At 42.2% G+C, this 20,881-nt stretch overlaps 1 protein-coding gene across 1 annotated transcript; it reads right to left on the bottom strand.

Annotated features, from left to right (window-relative positions):
- Positions 1–11,250: 11,250 nt before the first annotated feature.
- On the bottom strand, positions 11,251–20,696 carry klf5a (Kruppel like factor 5a). The gene is made up of 4 exons (XM_056395904.1): positions 20,396–20,696; positions 18,186–19,329; positions 16,765–16,824; positions 11,251–13,890 (listed from the first exon to the last, which is right to left on the bottom strand). Exons 1-4 carry the CDS (start codon positions 20,558–20,560, stop codon positions 13,712–13,714), a joined length of 1,548 nt encoding a protein of 515 aa, XP_056251879.1. The 5' UTR covers positions 20,561–20,696; the 3' UTR covers positions 11,251–13,711.
- Between the last annotated feature and the right edge of the window lie 185 nt (positions 20,697–20,881).

The raw sequence follows: 20,881 nt of genomic DNA, 5'->3' as shown, positions 1-20,881 counted from the left end.
GGCCTCACACAAATGCTTTCCTTTCTTATTATTTCCAAAAATTTTATGTTAATAGTGGAAGCATTTCACTGAAATCCCTTATTTAAATGCCATGACAGAAATAGAATAGTAGAAGAGCAGTGGGGATGAGATAAGACAAAATAAAGGCTGACTGTGATAATCCAGTCCAACCTTGGTGCCCAGTCATGGAAGAAATGAAAAGGTTTTCTTTGGGAAAAAAAAAAAAAAAAAAAAGACTCTATAAAGTCATTAAAAACTCACCATGTATTATTTTAAGACTCATTTCTTCAGTATTCATTATCAGCAGTCACCCTTCCAAAAATATTTGAGTGGAGTGACTCAGGTATTTCCCCTTCCTGCTCTGCTCTGTAGAGAAGGCGACAAAACCCGACATGAGTTCATGCATAAAAGATGCTGAGGGGAGGTTACAGCCGTGAAAGCTTTCTATTCTGCAATATGTGGGTTAAGTAGGAGGTTCAGAATTGATTCACTATCACTACAGGTCTCAGGTCAGGATACAGGATGAAAGAACAAGGGCCATTAAACATATCCAATCCAACAAAGGTTTTATTCTCAGATAATTATTTCGAACATGAAAAAGGAAGACGGACATGGGCTGCGGGTTCAGAAAGGACAATAAAGAATAAATTTATCACAACAAATCAAAATAGTCTCATTATTAACTTATTCAAGAAATGAGGATAAAGAAGGTTCTATGAGACTTACAGAGAAATTATAGGAACTAAAGAGCAACAAACTTCTCTTACCAGAAACTGCCGCCCCATGTGAAGGTGAAAAAAAAGTGAATGATTGGAGTGACGCCCGTTAAGTAATCTACTAGTGCCCAGGTGAACTCCATCAGGTAAATGAGGGGTGGAGTGAGAAAACAAGAGCCAGGCGGTGATAAGGAAAGGAAAGGAAGTGAGGTAGGTGATGAAAAGGAGGAGCCCCGACCACCCAGCAGCGGATATCAGGCTGCACTCAGATGCATATGATGTTAGCAGGTCGCAACTACACACATACATACATACAGCCGCATGATTTCCCTTTATGATATTTAATGAAACGTTTAAAGGGACTAAAAGTAACATAGGACTTTATTTAATTTCATAATTTACTCTGTTTAATTTCAGCTTCAGATTCAGCTTACAGAAAACATATAATATTATAAAGTGAAATATTACTGTAATGTGATATTTGTTTTGGACTCTACTCTGCTGCTCCACTATGACTTAACGAATAAACAGCACAGAGTAACAATACAATAAGAACACACGACATAAACCAGTGGTACACAATGTTAAACCACCACTGAAAAAGGGAAATTAAAACAATGACAAATAAATACAGGTTATAATACTAAATTGCTCTTTTGTGTTTTGACAGGAAGGAAATGTGCTGCAGGAATTCACTTACTGCAGCTTTAAGATGCATTTCACTTTTTCTCTCAGGGTTTATTCTCTTGGTATTTTGGGTTTGTTCCCTCAGGGTCCTTGAAGAGTTTGACTCGTAATGCTTCTGTCAAATGTTCAACCCTGACAGAACAGAAACAAAAATGGCTTTGGAAACCCACATGAACCTGCACTGCAGCTGTTACCACCACTCTTCAGATTATGTAAAAGGCCAGTGAGTAACTGATAGTATGATCAGTTAGGGGAATCATTACAGTGTTCAAAGCCGTAAAACCGACAGACCAGCACTGTCACCACAGTGGATAGTTAGTGCATTTGTTGTGTTACATACTGGCAATGCACTAAAATATAGATGTAATGTGAGACAAAACCAGTAGAGGGCAGCAAATCACAATTCTCTCAGTCACTGACCTCATAAGCTCGTCCATCATCCACTGAGGGTAAATAGATTATAATTGGTCAAAGCACCAAAGTGAGGCTGTATAATTGAATTAGTATACTGTATAATTTGCTCCTTATTGATGACTGACTGGCTGACCTCCTAAGACTAGAGGTAACTTCAGCTGCGAACTCCAGGAAGAGGCGGTCTGGCAAAAGATAGTGGCATGTTATTCCATCTGCAGAGTTCAAGAAGCTTTCAATGACAATATTATTTCTGCCTCTGACTGTGTGTGCAGAGCATGTGCACATTTGTGTATATATATATGTGTGTGTGTGAGAGAGAGAGAGAAAGAAAGACAGACAGGATGAACAAGTGATGGAGAATAAGGCAGCTTTGACGCTCTCCCATGCCTGAAGGTAGAGCTCATGATAATTTCTACAGAGCAGAGAAGCCTGTGGAGAACTTACACAACAGGGAGGATCAGCTGAGCAGCTGAGCTCTGAGCTGCAGCTCGTCTTCAGGGACTCACACCAACAACCCACCAGCAGCTCCCAGGGGTGGACAAACACAGGAGAGGCCTGATCGCTGAAGAGACTGACTGTCACAAAGCAGGAAGAGTAGGCAGTAATACCAAATAACATTGTGAGTGACTAATCAGTTCAGAATTAGCTGTTATAGTCTCTAGTGAGTGAAATTCATTTTGTCATCTCATGCACAAATACCTTTTATTTATTTACTTTTACAATAAAACAAGCAAAAAAGAGAATCTTCCAGTAAGGTGACGTTATGTCTCCTGTTCCTAATATAAATAAACCTTGGTGGGAGAAGACTCACATATTCCAGTTAAGTAAAAGTAGCATTGTGCACAGTGTAGAAAAGTTCAGAAATTACTGTGTCTCTACTAGAAGCAAGGATCATTTTATACTTACTGTGAGCAGCTGTCTGTTTATCTTGTCTTGTTTTAAGGTCCTGACACAAATTTTATTAAAAACTGAAACTATAACAAAAAAAAAACTGCACTAAGACTAAAAGCAGCATAACATTTCCTCATCATAGCGTATACTCATGTTCCACTTGCTTTGGGGGAGAAATCTTTTATTTTTCTGTCACATTATGAAGCAAATTTCAGTTTTCCTGGAGACGGGAAATTGATTTACTGCAAAGAGACAAAACTCCAGCAACACTCAGTACAAAGAACAACTTTACTGTATTGCGAGGCCAACATGTTGCAGCTTTACAGTAATCAAGCTCATATATTATCCCAAAATGAAAATGGAGGGGAAAAAAGTGGAATTGCTGAGAAAGTGGCAGTTTAGTCGACACAACACAAACAGAAAATCGCAGGTCTTATCTGAAAACCTCTTTGGAAATGTGTTTTACAGTCACGTCACATTACATTTGCAATGTAAATGCTAAAAATATCACCAATAATCACACCACCTGATGCACTCCACAATGTAAACAACGCTCAGATGTATGGTTTACTCAAGTATTGTAAAACTTTGCCCAAGTCTTTCCCAAGTTTATAACCTCTGTCTCCACAATGTCTGGAGTCTCCACCCATCCTATGTGTGCAAGGTTATGACACTCTCAACCCACACTCTTTCAATGAAGCTTAACCCTGCAAGAACACACACGCACACACACACACACGCCTCTAATGTATAATATGTGTTGTAATCAGTGATATAAGCAACATGAGTAATGATTTATGGTTTTCCTTGGGAAGATGCACCATTGTACTCAATCACCCAAACAGTGAAATCACATAAAAGACACACAATGATTAACCTCAGTCTGTAAATTTTCTTTTTACACTTATTGACTGCTGCCCTGTCGCAACACCGCTACACGTGCCCCGAGAAGAGTTGTTTGGAGAACGCCAGCCGCTCGCTTTGACATGAAATATGGTTTTTCACAAGCCCTGGCCTTCGTGCCTCAAGAAAACATTTCTGCACCGGCCTGCTGGGCGACTTCTCACACAGGCTGGGGTAACGCTAATTAGTCCTCGATAATGACGAGTTCTTCTTTGCACAAAGGTGCCGAAAAACTCTCTGCAGACCGCGTGTAGTCTTTTTCCAGTCAGGTGGCATGTGTGTGAGGGGATCTTACACTTCCCTGTCATCTTTCCTGGTGGTTGCTCAGCCATGACTCACCATCTGAGTCACAGTATGATAGATAGATAGATAGATAGATAGATAGATAGATAGATAGATAGATAGATAGATAGATAGATAGATAGATAGATAGATAGATAGATCTACCTCTACAAGAAGTCAGACTGGCTGTTGCTTTCTCATGGAGACAATGGCTCCCAGCTGTAGCGAGTGCATGTGTGTGTCAGTGTGTGTGTGTGTGTGTTGTGTGTGCTCAGGGAGCCTCTTTTCTCCCACTCAGGTCACATCTAAACAACAGGACAGGGTCAAGACCATACAGATTAAACTATTACCATTATGAAGTTAGTAGGACTCGAGGGTGGAATCATGACCAGCAGTTATGAATACCAGGTTTCATAGAGCACAGTTAAAATGACGCGCAGCTGCCAAAGAAGAAAGGAGAAGGAAAAGGAGGGAGGGAGGAGGGGGCTGAGAGTTAGGGGGATATGTGATTCTTAGCCTCTCTACGTCTGTGTGTATGAGTGTGTGTGTGTCTGAGCCATGTGTTCAGTGACTGTGTGTAGGTGTTAGGGGATATTTTGGCTGCAGCAGGGGGATTCAGGCATGAGAGAGGCCTTCGTCATATAAATAGGATAATGTTTTATCTCATCGGAAGAAAGGGTGAGGGAGGTGAGGGGGTAATGAGAAGGGGAAGAGAGAGGCTGATTCTTTTCATGAAGCAGATATGGCATGGTTGTCCACCCACAAAAAAAAAAAAAAAAGATTTACAGCTGTTGCACTCAAGTGCGTGCACACACACACACAGATTGATATTATGTACACAGGGTAGTATCTGGTCAAACAGGTTAGGGCAGGCAAGAGGAACGTCTTTTCATTACGTGACATCTATTTATGTCGAGAATTATGTGCTTATCCTTTAGCTACAAGAGACTACATGTCTGTCAGTGTGTGCATGTGTGTGTACTGCACATTTTGCAGGTTAGATAGTTCTTTTGTGCGTGTTTAATGCAGGCCGGGTATCATTTGAGCTTGTTTAACTCTTAGTATACTGGACAGGTCATGGATAACAGTGTTTCAATGTGTGCATCTCTGCCTCCCGCTGTAAATACCCCTCCAGGCCAGGGCTGAAAATAACAATGTGTGTGAGCAAGGACTTTAAAAAGTATGAGGTTTATGTGTTAGGAATGTTAAGCACTCTGCTGTTACTTTCTTCAGTCTCAATCTTCCTTGAGAATCTCAGTCTGGCTTCTTATTGTTTCTTAATATTGCTGCTTTGATTCAATGGTTCCCAAACCGTTTTTGGCTTGCGACATGTAATCAAAGTCCTCAGCCACACTCAGTGGAGCCATTAGGATTTTATGTTCAGCAACTTAAACCTCTTTCTATTCTGGCTGTAGAGCTGCAGAAAAACATATCCCCAGGAGAACAGGTCATGATCAGCATATCTGTCACAGGGCTGACTTGGGGAAAATGCCAACAAGAGACTCCTCAGATCCAAAAAAGGATCGATTTATTACACATTCAAACAGTGACAGTGAGAGAAATGTGAAAGAACTGTGAATGTTTCAAATATTTCCCTGTTTTCACACCTTTTGCATATGTATGGACATTCTTTTAGTGGTTAGATGCACTTGAAGCTACTTCACGAGAAGTAGAAAAAAAACATTCATATTGTTTGTTATCACAGGGTGGATAAAAACAGATTCAGATTAAGATTAACTCCAGGTTTGTAATATTTGCAACCTGCATGTGTTTGACTGGAACAAATCCTCCGAACAAGCCGAAACATGACATGACTTCTGAGTCCTGGCAGGACGCCAGATTGGCATCAGTGTATTTCTGTGACCTGTGTGTTTACAGCGACTTGTGACTGCAAACCAACATTTCATCCAGGATGATAATAAAAATGATTCAAATCTCAGTTACTGGAGTTGAAATCTGAGTGGACCCTGAGGATTTTGCTTTGAGTTTTGACTCAGTAATGACTCCCGAAGCAAATCAAACAAAAGGAAAAATTGCAAATTGACTTGTTAAACGTTTAAATCACAGTGAAATCAAATAAAAGTCTGTGTATTTACTGATAAATGTTTTTTTTGTAAACTGAAAAGTCATTATTTTCAACTTCCTGGAAAATATTGGCTCATTACTGTAGAGCATTAATAACTCCCAGCAATAAAAACATCACATTGTTTTGACCCCTCACCTCTCCCATAACATAAAACTATCTTTGTTTCTCCACTGATATCTCTTTGGTGCGCAGTTGTGAATAATGCCTATTTATGTCCTGCCTGAAAATATGTTTCAACTTAAAACCCGTCAAATTATAAATGTCAGATTGTCTCAACAGTACTGTCTCATTGGGACTTTAAATTTTGGAATTAAGTTTGTCTTCCAAAGAATGAGTGATCAGTATTTTTTTTTTTTTTTTTTTAAGTCAACTTAACAATGACACCATTGTATTTTATCAGTGTCTTTGCTGTGGGTTTTTTTATTATGACAAGAACTAAAAGTTTCCCCATGGAGATTTAAATTGAAACAGAGCAAACTGATTCCTCAACCTGAAACAATAACACTAGACAGCACAATCAGGCGCTTAAGCTGCAGGTTCAAGTCAACCGTGTTCACACTGAGTGACGAGTCATTGACCTTCTACTGCATGTAATTTTCCTCAGTCAACAGAACGTCTTTTTGACCCTCGCACCCTCCCATTTTTAAACATTTGATGCGTTGCACATTGCATTATCTGACGACATGTTTCTGATTAATCAAATGAGGAGCTGATGTGGGTATAACGTTGCTTTTTGGAGTGGGAACACACTTCCAGGATTAAACAGAGCCACATGTGGCACTGTGCCTGCTATTTGACCATTTAACACTTTTAAATCAAGATAACTTGTGAGTAAAAATGAAATGCATGTGCATTAATCTCCACGTTTGAAGGACAAATGATTTTTCCATATGTTGCCTCTTTGCAGTGTTGTACAATTATAGGACAATACCATGCTCAAATATGGAGATGAATTATTACGTACAATTATGACCCTGGTCAAATTTTTTTTTTCTATCTACTAATATGCACTGGTGTCATTTGGTCTGGAACAGGGGAGAAGTGAAGAATAAGAGATATTATCATTTTAGCCATACAAATATATTGTGTTTCTGTGTGAAGAAAATGTGATTCCCATCTCTGTTTCATGACCAAAAGTGGCTGCTTCCAGAGACTGTGGTTTATAAAATATATTCAGAAAAAACACTGAATTATTACTTAAAGAAACAAAGGACCCTGTTGGGAGGGTTACATTTCAATCAGTGATGGTGGAAGCCTCATAAATACAGCTGTCTGCCATGTTGGGACTCTAGTTATAATACAATATGACTAACCAAACAGTAATCACATGTGTTTCATCGCCTCTAATCTATGAAACCATAAACACGTGAGGAAACAAGAGTGTTGTTGTTTGATCAGGGAGGTGTTCGGTGAGGTCCACTTGCTGAGGAGTGAACGGCTTTGATCAAGTGTACGTATATGGACGATGTATAATCTGCAGACCCTTCTCTCTTTTCACAAATCCTGATAAGAACTAACAGAAAGGCCTCCGCTTCCACACTTGAAGTGCGAAAGCAAAAGGGTTTTGTTGTATCCTCTGAAGGCCCACTAAGGGTGTCACCCTGAGTGTTTTGCAGGTGCAAAGCTATTTGTCTGATATGGAGGGAAGCCTAATGGGTTTGTCCTTTGAACTCATTCTACATGGAGAGGAACCCACCCAGGGAATAATTGTACTGTAGCGCAGGTTATGTAATAGATATCTGCAAGAGTTGGACTAAATAGTTCATTATTATCAGAATGTTTCTCTGAATTGTCCTTTATCAGGACCTGTGTTGATCTAAGACTATTACACTGGTTTATGGTTTATAGGATTTGTCATCTTTTTCTTATTAGTCACTGTGAAGTGATGTTGAAACGCCTTGACAGCTGATACTACATCGTTTTGTTTCACATGGTGAGGCAGTGACAAAAAATGTGAACTTGAAAAACTAGATTAATAAAACAACTTGTGACTGTGAATAAAACAAGACTTCACCCTTCAGAGCAGCAGCTGAAACTGCTTAAGAACATTTGGCCGTCCGGGTCATTGCTTCAAGTATTTTATTTCAAAATGAGAGATTATGAAATCACTAGAGCCACAAAAAAAAAAAAAAAAAAATGGATAAAGAAAAAAAAACTCTGTGTTGCTGAGAGTTGATTTCAGTTACGGTCCTGCCAGCTGACTCTTTTCACCTACTGTACGATCAGTGAAGCATTGCTGATTCTGTATTGATTATCAGCCGTCACCTCCACATGCTGATGTCAGGGAGAGGTCAGCCTATTGGGGATAGAAATGAACTATGGGCCTCTTTTAGTTCCCCTTTTCCTCCAGCCTTGTAATCAGACTGAATTTCCCTTCATTTCATATTTGGGATGGGTTGTTATTTTGCTCCAACTGGTCCATCTAAGTGTTTACATCATTTTCAGACATCACAGAAGGAGAGGTAGCCGTTGTTGTACTCTAATATTTGTCATGTCGATTGAAGAAAACATTCCCATTTAACAATTTTTATTTCGTTTTTATAACTGGGCAAACAGTTGTCGATGACCACAACACTGAACCAGTTTGAACACTTTAAAGTCCCTGAAAAAAATCTGAAGAGCAAACAAGCAGTACTCCTTTGCTGTAATACAATGTCATTTCAACACAGATATAGAAGGAAATGTTAACCATTTACTAACTAATAATACTCTGTAGTACCTTGACACATACAGTCTTCCCCTTAAGTAGCTTTAATGAAGGAAAAATCACCTTATTCTAACCTGATTCATACATGTGATGTCGACACTGAGTTCTGTGGCCTTGACGGTTGTCATGGTGTAAATCATAGTGACAAAAATGGAAAATTGTCTTGGATTTCAGAAACACACACAGCTTCAGCTTGTAATGAGCTGCCTAACGTCTAAATCTGAAGGAAATTATTAGAATTAGCCACCTTAGGCCCTTATCATTGGCTTATAAGCTTAGTTTAGTACTAAACTAACTTTAGTACTATTATACTGCCAAATAAATATGCAATTAATAAAACCACCAGGTAAGTGATCCTGGGGCCTCTGGGGTTTTGGGGTCCTGGTGCCAGTTGTCTGATTTTCCCAGTTAATAATTCATCATCAATTGAGGTAAAATGCTGAGCTGAGTGAAACAGCAAAATGGGCTCCATTTATGTAGTGCTGTAATCCAAAGCGCTTTACTATTCGCCCCTAATTCACCCATTCACAACACCAATGGCCTAAGCATTGCAAACAATTTGTGGTCCAGACTTTTGCCCGAGGACACTTTGACACTTTTTAAACACCCTACTTGCCGAGCCACAGTCGCCCAATACGTCACTGGTTCAGATGGTGCTGCGGTTGCTCCTCCAGAGCAAAAGGTATGATGGGTAGGCGATGAAGAAACCATCATATGAACTTCAAATGATTTTCTCTACCCTCTGCTGCTTGTGTTTGTCCTCACAGCAAATCCTGTATGGTGGGAAACACAGCAGACCATAATACAGTGTACACTCATATGTCTGTCAGCAGCCACGGTGAAGCTCTGATATTTGGGTTCAAACTTCCAACACTTTGTGAGCAGTTCACCTGAGGCAACATTTTTTAAAATGAACGTAGCGTCTTGAAATGAAAACCTCCTCGATTTCTGATATTATCTTTAACTTTGTGATAGCGCGTCAGCTGTTCTTGTATCTCTTCAATCTCTGATAACAACATGTTCTATTCTGAGAAGATTGGGAAGGGTTGACTTTGGAGGAAGTTGCATATGTGTGTGTTTGTGTGTGTGTGTGTGTGTGTGTGTGTGTGTGTGTGTGTGTGTCTGTCCAGGCTCCCCGTGGTCATTCTATTGGTCTTCTGAGTGGGTGGTCTGTTCCAAGAGAGGAGCACTGGAAACATTACACCTACATACACACACACACACGCACACACACACATACTTACACACACACACACACACACACACACAAAAGGAAACTGGGAATCACACCAACGCAGCACAGCAGAGGGTGGAGCAGGCAGGAGCCTTCTTCCAGATGTGTGACATTAATTTAGTTGATCCCAAACATGAACCGGTAGCTCCCACTCACTCATCACTGTGTGTGTGTGTGTGTGTGTGTGTGTGTGTGTGTGTGTGTGAAACATGCCTCCTAACTTTTTAATTTTCACACTCTGCAATTCAACATATTTCACTTGTTCTGTGTAGTTTGGAAGACCTGGTGAGAGAGAGAGAGAGAGAGAGAGAGAGAGAGACAATAAAGATAAGAAAAGGAAGATGAGAGCGACTGAAATAAAAATCTCTCCTCCTGAGCTTCAGAAGGAGGAAAAGATGGAGCAGAGAGGGCTACAGGGAGACGAGGTGCATGATTAAAGAAGGGGAAAAGATGAGGAGCGGAGCAGGTTATGAGAACAGTCTCCACTCTGACCCACAGAGCAGCGCCCCTGGACTTTCATACAATACTTTCCACCGGGAAGGGGGGGGGGGGGGGGGGGAGATACGGTGCATGGAAAGACAAAGAGAGAAAAAAAATGAAATTAAATAAGAAGACTGGAGGAGGAGGAGAGCGAGAGGAGATGTAGGAGGACGGAAGTGGTTGATTGGGTCCCCCTAGAGATTTTTATGTTTAGATTGTTCTGCATTTCACTTCTTTCACTCTCTCCCCTCCACCTCCCTCTTTTCTGACATCTGAGGTAGATTACAACAGAGACCCTGGGTCACATTTATGACTTAAACCAAGAACATATGGTGTGTGCATGTTTGTACGTCCATTTTCGATGCAGTGGGATTCCCCTCCTGTCCCCGAGTGGTGGTCAAATTTATTTTCTTGTCCATTGTCTCTTGCTGGGATATCAAAGGACTATTGTTTGTTCATCAGCGAGGGTGCTGCAGGTTACTTGCAGGTCCCGGACAAGAGCGCTTCACCTCTCCTCCACATCTTCCCTTCTTATCTGCTTTTGCCCGCAACTGAACTTTTAAGTATGTTGGATCTACCGCAGAATATCCCAGACACAGAGGATCAGTACTTCCACAAAAGCCCTGTTTAGATTTTAAAAGATTAAGTGTGGTTATGTCTCATTTGTTTCATTTGGGCCTTGACGAGGCCCCACAGATACCACACTCTCTATCAGCACAGCACGGCTCACTCTTCCAAAACACTTTAATATAAAACTCATGGACAGAAAAACGCTAAATGTACCACATACTTTCTCATGCAATGAAATTCAGTCATTGTCACCATTGATTTCAGCACAAACGCACATGTGTAAAAGTGTCAGTTGACTTTATTAGGATCGGCTTCACTCAGTTGAAGAAAAACAACTTTTGTCTTTGGAACGTTTACCACGGAAGAAAAAACAAAAGGATTTATAAAATAAGTTGTTGGAAGGACAATATTATATAAAACAATGGCATCAAAATATCTTTGACAAGAAAACAAATCCAAAAAGGAAAAAAAAAGGCTCAAATATTTTTGGATGCGGGGCTTTTTCCTCTTTTTGCCCATTTGTTTACAAAATAATAACAAAAGAGGAGAAAAATAAACAAAAACAAATCAAGTTATTTACAGTGCATATATTTACATTAAGGCATTTTTGCTGGGGAGAAAGACGGTTGATCTGATACAACCCCCACTTCTACACAATCAAATAAATAGATTTACCAAGATACATTACAGTGCTATATTATCTTAACGCTACCTGCAGTGAATGAACAAATACAGTTGTAAGTTCAGGCTACACCACACCACCAAAATGGACACTGAAGTGTATATTAAAGGAGAGGTTCACATTTTTTTTCAATCAAGTCTGTCTCAAGACAGTGTTCTCATGTCAATTAAAAGGCTGATTTCAATGCTAAATCAATTGGGTATTTTCCAAAGTTGCTGTTTTTTCAGAAAGAAATCCCATCTGTGTTATTCCACAGCACAAAGAGGGGATTTCACACTGATAAGAAGCCTGAAAGACACCCGTTTGATTTGTCTAAAGCCTTTTATTATCTCTGGCTGATCTTCACAACGCATTTCTACACAGCATAAAGACTGTTGATTTCATCTCCCATTACTTCCATGTTTTGGGCAGGGATCTCTTTGTGGCCAGTGTGGACAAGACAAACACCTGCAGCGACCAGTGACTTGCAATGTGCGTACGGGCATGTGAGTGTTGTTTTAACAACGTCTTAAAGAAAAGTATGAACCTGTCCTTTAACAAAACACATGTCCAAGTTCGATTGACTGATAGAGCTGCATTGCAAGTTAGTTGTGTACAGAGTCAGAGAGAAAAAACCCTCAGAGAAAGGACTGACTGTCACTTTAATAAAAAAAAAAAAAAAAAAAAAAAATCCACATAATGTCAGGATGTTGGTGAAGTGGCCTGAGCTGAGCTGTTAAATTACAATGAATGATGGCTAACCTTGTAATTTGAAAAACACATTTCCTTTTTACCCAAAGCCGGGTCTAGAGATTGAATAGATTAAGAAATAAAAACAGCACCATGCGTATTTAAAGGACTGTCTACATTAATCACAGCTCGGCTACCACTGAAGAAAAACACATAAACCAGAGGAGGAGGCACTTAATAAGGTTTTGATGATGAAGATGATACTTTGGTTAAAACAGTCGAAAGAATAGATGTACAGTAGTCGTGTTTTGAAGATGCTTAATTCAAGCTTGTGCATCAAATACAGTCAATTCTGTTAAACTGAATGAATTCTAAGACATGTCTATGGGTTCTGCTTACATTTCTCCGGCTGGGAATCCATTGAAAGACAATCTGAATAATTCATCACCTAATTGCTGCTCTTTAGCAACCATCCACCTCCCTCCGTTCCTCAGTCGTCCTCAGTTCTCCACTCTCTAAAATCTAAAATTCTGTCTCTCCATCTGCACCCCTCCTTCGTTTCTTTTTTTTCCCTCCCTGCACTATCTTCCCTCTCTCCAGAGTATAAATGCCTTCAATTTTTAATATCTGAACAGCAATGATTTGTGAGATTCAGTCCAGTAGTGATAATAATCGTTCCAGTGGTGAATGAGATGCATGTGCCAAAAAGGCTCAGACTTGGATTACCAGTTCTAGTGCAAACCAAATGATTTGGTAAAAAATAAAATCTGGATATTCCAATTATATAAACAAACTAACAAACCACGGAGTAAACAAAGATTTGGTTTGACTAGTTTTGCAAACAAAAGCTTCTCCTTTATAAAAAAAAACAAATGAAGCCAGTTCTATGTTAGAACAGAGAAAAAAGATGTACAAGTTTTGAGTGGTAAGTGCTTTCATCCCAGTCACACAAAAGAGTCCAAATGGACTGGAGACACATTTTGGAGCTACCATTTTTTTTGTTACTACTTTTCTTCTTTGTTATTATTTGTCCAAAGAAATCTTTACCAAGTATATCTGGAGGTTAAAGGACCAGGAACTTCATCTGGCTGTCATCGTTCTACTTTACAACCTCCAAACTGTCCCACTCTGGGTTAGGAGCAACATGTTTGTTAGGCTATCGTACTGTTTCAGCACATGATAGCAGCACCAGGAGGAGCTGTGGTGTCAGTGAAAGCTGCTCTGCATCAGGCAGATTGTAGTTGGGGGAGATGGAGTGAGTGCTTTATGTCTGTCAAGATAGTGCTTGTGTATTTGTAGTGTGTGTGTGTGTGTGTGTGTGTGTGTGTGTGTGTGTGTGTGTGTGTGTGTGTGTGTGTGTGTGTGTGTGTGTGGATGTGTGCAAATGCTGCTAGTTCTGGTGTCTCTTCATGTGCAGGGCGAGATGGTCAGATCGGGAAAAGGCGCGTGAGCAGACGGCGCACTGGAAGGGCTTGGCGCCGGTGTGCTTCCGATAATGACGCGTCAGCTCATCCGAACGAGCGAAACGCCAGTCGCAGCTGTCCCACGTACACCTGTACGGCTTCTCACCTGCAGAGGGCGGGACACAAGAGAAATTAGGGATGAGTGGAGTGCTGCTACTCTCGGAAAAACTGAGCAACCAGTAGCACTGAGCTGAATTTCTTGCTCAATCACTTGATCTCCTGCACTCTATGACAGAGCAGAGACTGTTAATGTGTGATTATAGGTACTGACAGAACTGATCACACTCTCATTAAAACAGACTGAATTCTCTGAGTAATGTGATTCAGACAGTTGGGTGGAGGAACTGGGAAAACAGGCTTTACAGAAAAGTCCAGTTGTCTAACAGCATATACAGTCATACCACTGTCACAGGCATTCATCAAGCAGTCAAACACTAGCACTGCACAAGTTTCCCACGGACGACTGGTTTGTATTGTCTGCCTTTGCTTCTGAGCGCCTCTCTTTGACGGATGAAGTATGGTTCTTTGTCACTCCGTCATTCCGTCAGCCAACAGCTGCAGCCACAGGCACTTAATGAGGACTAGTGCAACCTGTCTCACTCAGCCACACCTCTGTCTTTGCCCCACAACTCAGCCGCCCGCCCTGCGATACATAACCACCAGTCCAGGTCCACTGGCCCAGATGTGGGGTTAAACAGTTTGCACACCTGAATTACAAAACAAAAACTATCCTTGCACTTACCTCTAGTGATTTATCTATTTGTGCAGAGCCTTTTGGTTTTATTGGTCCAGGTTTTGAGATATTTGAATTTATTTACATCAAAATTTACAACAACATGAGTATATAACATACTTTAAAGGAATTTCTACAGGTTCTATGTATTCAGTTTGTAACAATGGAAGCTTAAGATATAAGCATCCCCCTTTTGTTCTTCTTTCTCTGGTCTGTCCAATTTTGTCCCTTTTTATCTGCATTTTAAAGATTAGGTGCGACAGCCCTCTATTTAAGTAAATTTCTTTTGCTTCTCTGTTTACAGTGTCTTAATGTGCCCGATTTAAGAGCATTATATAAAGGAATCTAATGGAAACTGTGTTGTCTAGGTGGATACTTTTGTTCTTCTCCTCCTTATTACTCTGGGCAGTCTGGAGACTTCACTATGAACAGTTTCCTTTAGAACTGCTGTTAAAGAAATAATGAAAATTGTTGAGAGCGTATTCGGTTGGTCATTCAGACTAATAAGACAACTGTTACACTTTTCAAATGTCATATTTAGAAGCTCTGTGCTCCATAAACATAATGCTATACACCTCAATTAAATTGGATTTGAAGCAGAACTCTGAAAACATAAAACAAAAGTATGCTGTATGCTGGATACCACTTGTAAGAAAAAAGTAAGAAAATATGCGCTTTTCTTCATTTGCATGAACTGACCCTCTAAACAAGAACAGCAAGGTGCACAGCCTCACTGAAACAAGCGCAGTAAACCTGTCAAAAAATAAACCACAGCGTTGCCAAAGTTAGAAACACACACCTGAAACTGAACACAATGAGGATAGACAGACAATGAAAAGACACTGAGCAAAAAAAAACAGTAAGAGTGAACTGAGAGGAGTGTTCAGTTCTCACAATACACTCGCAAACACATGCGCCCACGTACGCACACACGTACGCAGACAGACACACAAACAATCAGGGTAATGGATGTTGATGGAGATTAGAGTGGGAACTCCCACTGGGACCCAAACGCATTAGGAATCATCTCATACAGATTACTGACAGGTGTGTGTGGACGTGTCTGCGTGTGTGTATGCCTGTGTATTGTGTGTGTGTGTGTGTGTGTGTGTGTGTGTGTGTTTGAGTGCGTAAGTGTGCATTCAAGCAGCTGAATAAGAGAAGTAGAATGAGTAACAGACAAAGATAGAAATGAGTGGAGGGAGGTGGGGGCAGGAAGGGTTGAAGGTGGGAGGGTGGCACAAAAGCAGAGGAGAAGATGATTAGATGAATGAAAGCGATAGAGAAAAAAAAGGGAAGAAAATAACTAAGCGAGACTGACAAAAGCAGGAGGAGATGGAAGCTGCTGCTGCTGCTGCTGCTGCATCCCTCTTTACGTGTCGCGGTCTCATCTCGTGGTCCTGTAATAACTGCAATAACCACAATCAGCCTGCAGCATGAATGACGCCAGATCTAATTGTCGTGTCATGTTCCCCAAGTACTGAAATGCAAGGCAAGCACACCCACAACAATGTTCCGAGCGAGTGGTTCAGATTCATAAGTTGAACAGATTCCGGATCGCAAAGTGGCAAGAGTGAGTTTTGTGTGTGTATCCAGATGAGCGAGGAATGCGTAGATATCAACAGAAGCTTTGTTTTGTTAGCTGGGGTGAGGTGGGGCCGCCGACACCTAAGCGCTTGTTTGTTGACTTTGCTTCTCCAAAACTAATAGTTCAAATGTACTGTAAATGTGAAACAAGGAAGGTGACTGAGGGAAAGAGGAGAAGAAAGGGAAAACCAGACAAAGGAAAGTGGAACATAAAGGCGGCCCAGTGATGATTGAAGAGGAGATATGACGGACAAGATGATCTAAGATAATTGTGTATCTGCACAGACAGATCTAGGATATATTTATAGTGTCAAACAAGCCCGACCAGTCTCCGAAATGTGTCTCAAAGCATTTAAACATCGATGTCTCAACAGGCCATGGGATCCTGAGAGAGATGGCACCACACGTTTAGCACCGACCACATAGTGGGAGAGTCATCCCCTGGCAGAAGTGTGTCACTTCCACCTGTTTTGATGGAATAGTATATTGGGCAGTGGATGGGAATGGGGTAGGATACATTTACACACACATGCCAAGAACACAACACTCTGCCTAGCAACATGGTGCCAGTGCAGATACCGAAATACGAGTCGCGTGGGCAGCGTCATTTTTTGACAGGTCCTGTTTAAAAAAGTGGCATTAATTAGAGGAATGTCTTACCCGTGTGAGTCCTGAGATGGGCTTTCAGATGGGACGACTTGGTGTAGACCTTCTTGCAGCCTGACGACAGACAGGGAGATAAACACAAACAGAAGGCTGAATCCAAATCCAAATAATTCACATGTGCCAGATATGTATTTACCCAATAAACTGAGCCGTGGTGGTATGCTAGAAATTTGCACTAACGAAGAACAGAAGCTGTTTGGAAAGACATATAGTAAATGTTTGTTTTTGTGGAAAAAGAAAAACTGCTCTGACACTGATTTTTCTGATTTTCAAAAACTTCATGTGACGGTGGTAAAAAGTGGCTCACACCGTTTTATTTTGTGGTTAAACTGTTTAAATTCGGTGTATTTACAAAAGTATTCATTCAACCACATGCCACACAGAGAAACCTTCTGTTGACTGCACCTGTTAGATTGACATCAAACTCGAGGTATTTTAAGTTCAGGATTACTAAACCTTTGGCACATTATCTTATACATAGTATGTAGATTACAATGTCAGAGAGGTCATTAGGATTTTGAATGATTTAGAAAGACTTGCTTCTGTTTTATTATGACTTTAATAGATCAGAACTTCATGTATTGTAAAGACTAAATAGTGAGCAGTGTGACTAACGTGTTTCGGGTTAAAGTGTGGATCTGTCCTTGTGTGGATACGACAGTTCTGCTTCACTTGACTTCAAAAAAATTAGACGTGTGCTAACATGCTGCAGGAGGCTCCGCTTAAGCCTATTTTACGCACTGCCACAGGCTAGTTGACATTAAATATCTTACATGTAGCTGCACATCGCACAGCTACAGTGTGCGTGTGTGCGTGCGTGCGCCTATGTGTTTGTGTAATGCAGTTAAAAAATAAAGAAAATCTGTCCATGTTATCTCAAGTGTGACTATGTGTGTGTGGAATAACAAATCAAATGACTTAAGGAGAACAACTATGTAATTAACACACCCACACACACACACACACACACACACACACACACTTCATTACACAATCATACCAGTGATGACTTTAAAGCCACAACAATGTGTGAGAGCTCACGGCTGAGAGTGCCAAAGCTATTTGAGGTGTAATAATAAATGCACAAAGTAGTTTTTGAAGCAGGCAGTTAATTGACAGACAGTGACGGATGGTCTCCATTGCTAAAATATTCTAATTCTAGAGCAGCGTGTTCTCTGCTGTGGCTGCAGAACATATCGTGCCTCACATGCCTGGGAAAGTCATTCAAAGCACAACATGTAATTTGAAAAAAATGCAGGGGTGTCTTAAAATAAAGCTGGTTTTCTTGAAGCTGACCTTTGTGAGTGACCAGAGATTCACCTGACCGCAGCGCAGTGTAAAAATAAACACACTCACACAACAGTGACAAGAATCAGCATGCACATGCACTGGCAGACCTGTGTTACTGTTCTAACCTGGGTAATCACAGTGGTGGATCCGTCGTTTCTCCAAGTCTGGGTTGTTCCTCCGGCTGTAGCGGACAGGCACAGTGGTCTGAGCTGGGGTTGGGGCTGGGCTCGTTGCAGGGGCTTGGGGAAGGACTCCGGCTTGGCCTGGGACCGCCGTGGGACCTGTATTGAGGGGCAGGGCTAAGCTGCCTGGTCCTGGGCCAGGTCTGTGTCCAGGGGTGCTACCTGCCAACTTGGAGGCGATGGTGGCTGCATATGAGGGAGGAGGGGACATGGTGTGGAGCAGCTCCTTCTGCCTGTCAGGGCTCCCGGGCTCCGAGCTCGGCGGTGAGGGCGGCAGGTACGGCACCTGCTGCTGGAGGAAATGGGCGTGTGCCTGAGCATGAGGATGTGTGTACGCCCCCCCACCCAGGCCACAGTAAGCAGGCTTAGCTGTCTGCTCCTGTTGAGATGCAGAAGAAGCTACCGGCAAATCATGGAAAGCCGTGTGGATTGTGGAAGTGGAAGTGTGTTGTATCTGCTGCTGATGCTGATGATGATGATGATGACGCTGATGCTGAGCCTCCATACCATTACCATGGTGATGGTCCAAGCCAGAGTTTAGGAGCTGAAACAGCGAGCCGCTGCTGTCATGGTGGTGGAGAGCATGCTGTTCAAACTGTGACGGCATTTCCTGTTTGACAAACACCTCTGGCACTGAATCGCCACCTTGGCTGCCTCCCGACTGGTTGAAAACACTGGTGAAGTCCGGTAACCCTGTTAACGACATGTTTATGGCTGAGGTTTCCATAGCAATACCGCCGGGCCCATGCCCAGATGTGCTGCAGCTACTTGTGGGCGTAGTGTTAGGGCAGTGCGGCTGTAGGTTGGGGGAGAAACACGGGGAGGCAGATTCTGTTTTGATTTGGGTGAGACCTGTGTGGTTCTGGTGCTGTGGGGGCCGCACCTGCTGACACAAGCCCATCCTCAGGTAGGCGACGTCAGGGAGGTAAAGATTCATGTTGAGTGTGTAGGGAGCCCCAGTGTGATCGTCAGTGAAGAACTGATCCACCGCAGATGCGCTGTCTCTGTGTGACTTCTGCTGGCTGTCGGCAGGAGGTGGAAGGGAAAGAGGCTGAGGGGAGAGATACCTGTCCATTTCACATTTTGCCTGTTGATAGAAAAGAAAAACACACAAAAAGAAACAGATCATTTTTCTGGTTTTAAAGTTTGACTTTGGTTGAATGAAATGCACCCAGCTACGGCTTCAGCAAGTACTTCCCCATGAGCCACCATGAAGCTATTCTGAGGCACTATTTTGAGAAGACAAAGGTTTGATAGGACAGTCACCGCTGAAGCATTTATCAAGTAGTCATCAATAGGCGGTTGCAACATTCCCTCTATGCCTGCAAGGCTGAACTCAAAAACCTATCCGCTGTGGGGGCAACAGTTGACGATCAGGCCACGTTCCAGTGGAAATAAAGATTCAGATCTAATACCTTTCACATAAAACATTAGGAAATTGCAAAAACTACAGTTATGAGAGCAGACTAGAGAAGCAGCCTGTCACTGATCAAACAGGTGAACAACTTTGTGTCAAACAATGCCTTTTTCATATTGTGCTAATTCCTGTGAATCTGAGGGATCTAACTGGTATAAAAGTTAGAGAAGCCCTGCAGCAGAGGATGAAACAGCAACATGAAAGGGAATGGGGAAACACCCATGCCTCCCTGTCCGCTGCTGCAGCAGCAGCAGCAGCAGTAGTAGCAGTAGCCTGGGGATGGGCTGCTATTTCTAGGCTCCTGATCCTACCAGCTGTTACATAGACCCCTCTCCTCTGCCGCACAAGTTTCCTGCTAACTGGGGACAGAGTTGCTGGGACCTTTCTGTCCGAAGCCGGAGTCAGTTGTTGTCAGGGTGGTATGATGGTGAGAGGGGACGCCAAGAAGAGACCAACAACTGGTGACCAACTGGCTGGCATAGAAAACATGCGGTGAATGCGTTTGCAGGCGGAGCAGCTCGGCTTCACGTCCAGCTGGTCGCAGCCTGCTCGCTTATGACCGCAAATGGTGCACAACAAAGTGACGATTAACATCACGCAGCTAGGTCGACTGAAATTTGGAGGCCAGCAAAAAAACAACAAAAAAAACAACCTGGCTCTACAATCAGTCTGCCACGCCCATTCAATGAAATACATCACTAATGTGTAAAGTCGGTCTGATTTCTGTCCGGTTTACCTGTGTGTAGTCGTTTTGTCCAGCCTTGTCTGTGTCTGTGATCTTGCAGTCCAAGCCGAACAACGCCGAGTCCTCCAGAGAGAATCCAGCGGAGAGAGTCGCCTTCTGCAGCGGATAGAAGGGATCCTCCTGCCCGCCGCCGCTCATCGTGAGTGTCGCGGCCATGAAAGCTCCGACGCAGCACCGCAAATGCTCGTTCGTCCTGTTATGCAAAAAGGAGGATGCTACAGCGTACCAGGGAGAGGAATGAAGCCGACGAGCAGGAGTGGTGGAGTTATTACGGTGTGCCTGTCTGCTACATCTCCTTCCACTTGTTTCATCCCTCCACCGGCCCACAGAGTTTTCTATCTCCAGGGCGGAGCTGCCCAGTGTAAATACAGCACACGCGCCGCCCACAGAACCTTTAAAAAGGCTTTGATCATTCATTCACCGGCCACCGCCCTACGCTCCATCTCAATACATTATCAACACTGTCGTAAAGTGTAC

Source organism: Seriola aureovittata, chromosome 14, assembly GCF_021018895.1.
Source record: "Seriola aureovittata isolate HTS-2021-v1 ecotype China chromosome 14, ASM2101889v1, whole genome shotgun sequence".
Lineage (NCBI taxonomy): Eukaryota > Metazoa > Chordata > Actinopteri > Carangiformes > Carangidae > Seriola > Seriola aureovittata.
The sequence above is the reverse complement of the archived record's forward strand: the minus strand, read 5'-3'. Positions and strand labels throughout refer to the sequence as shown.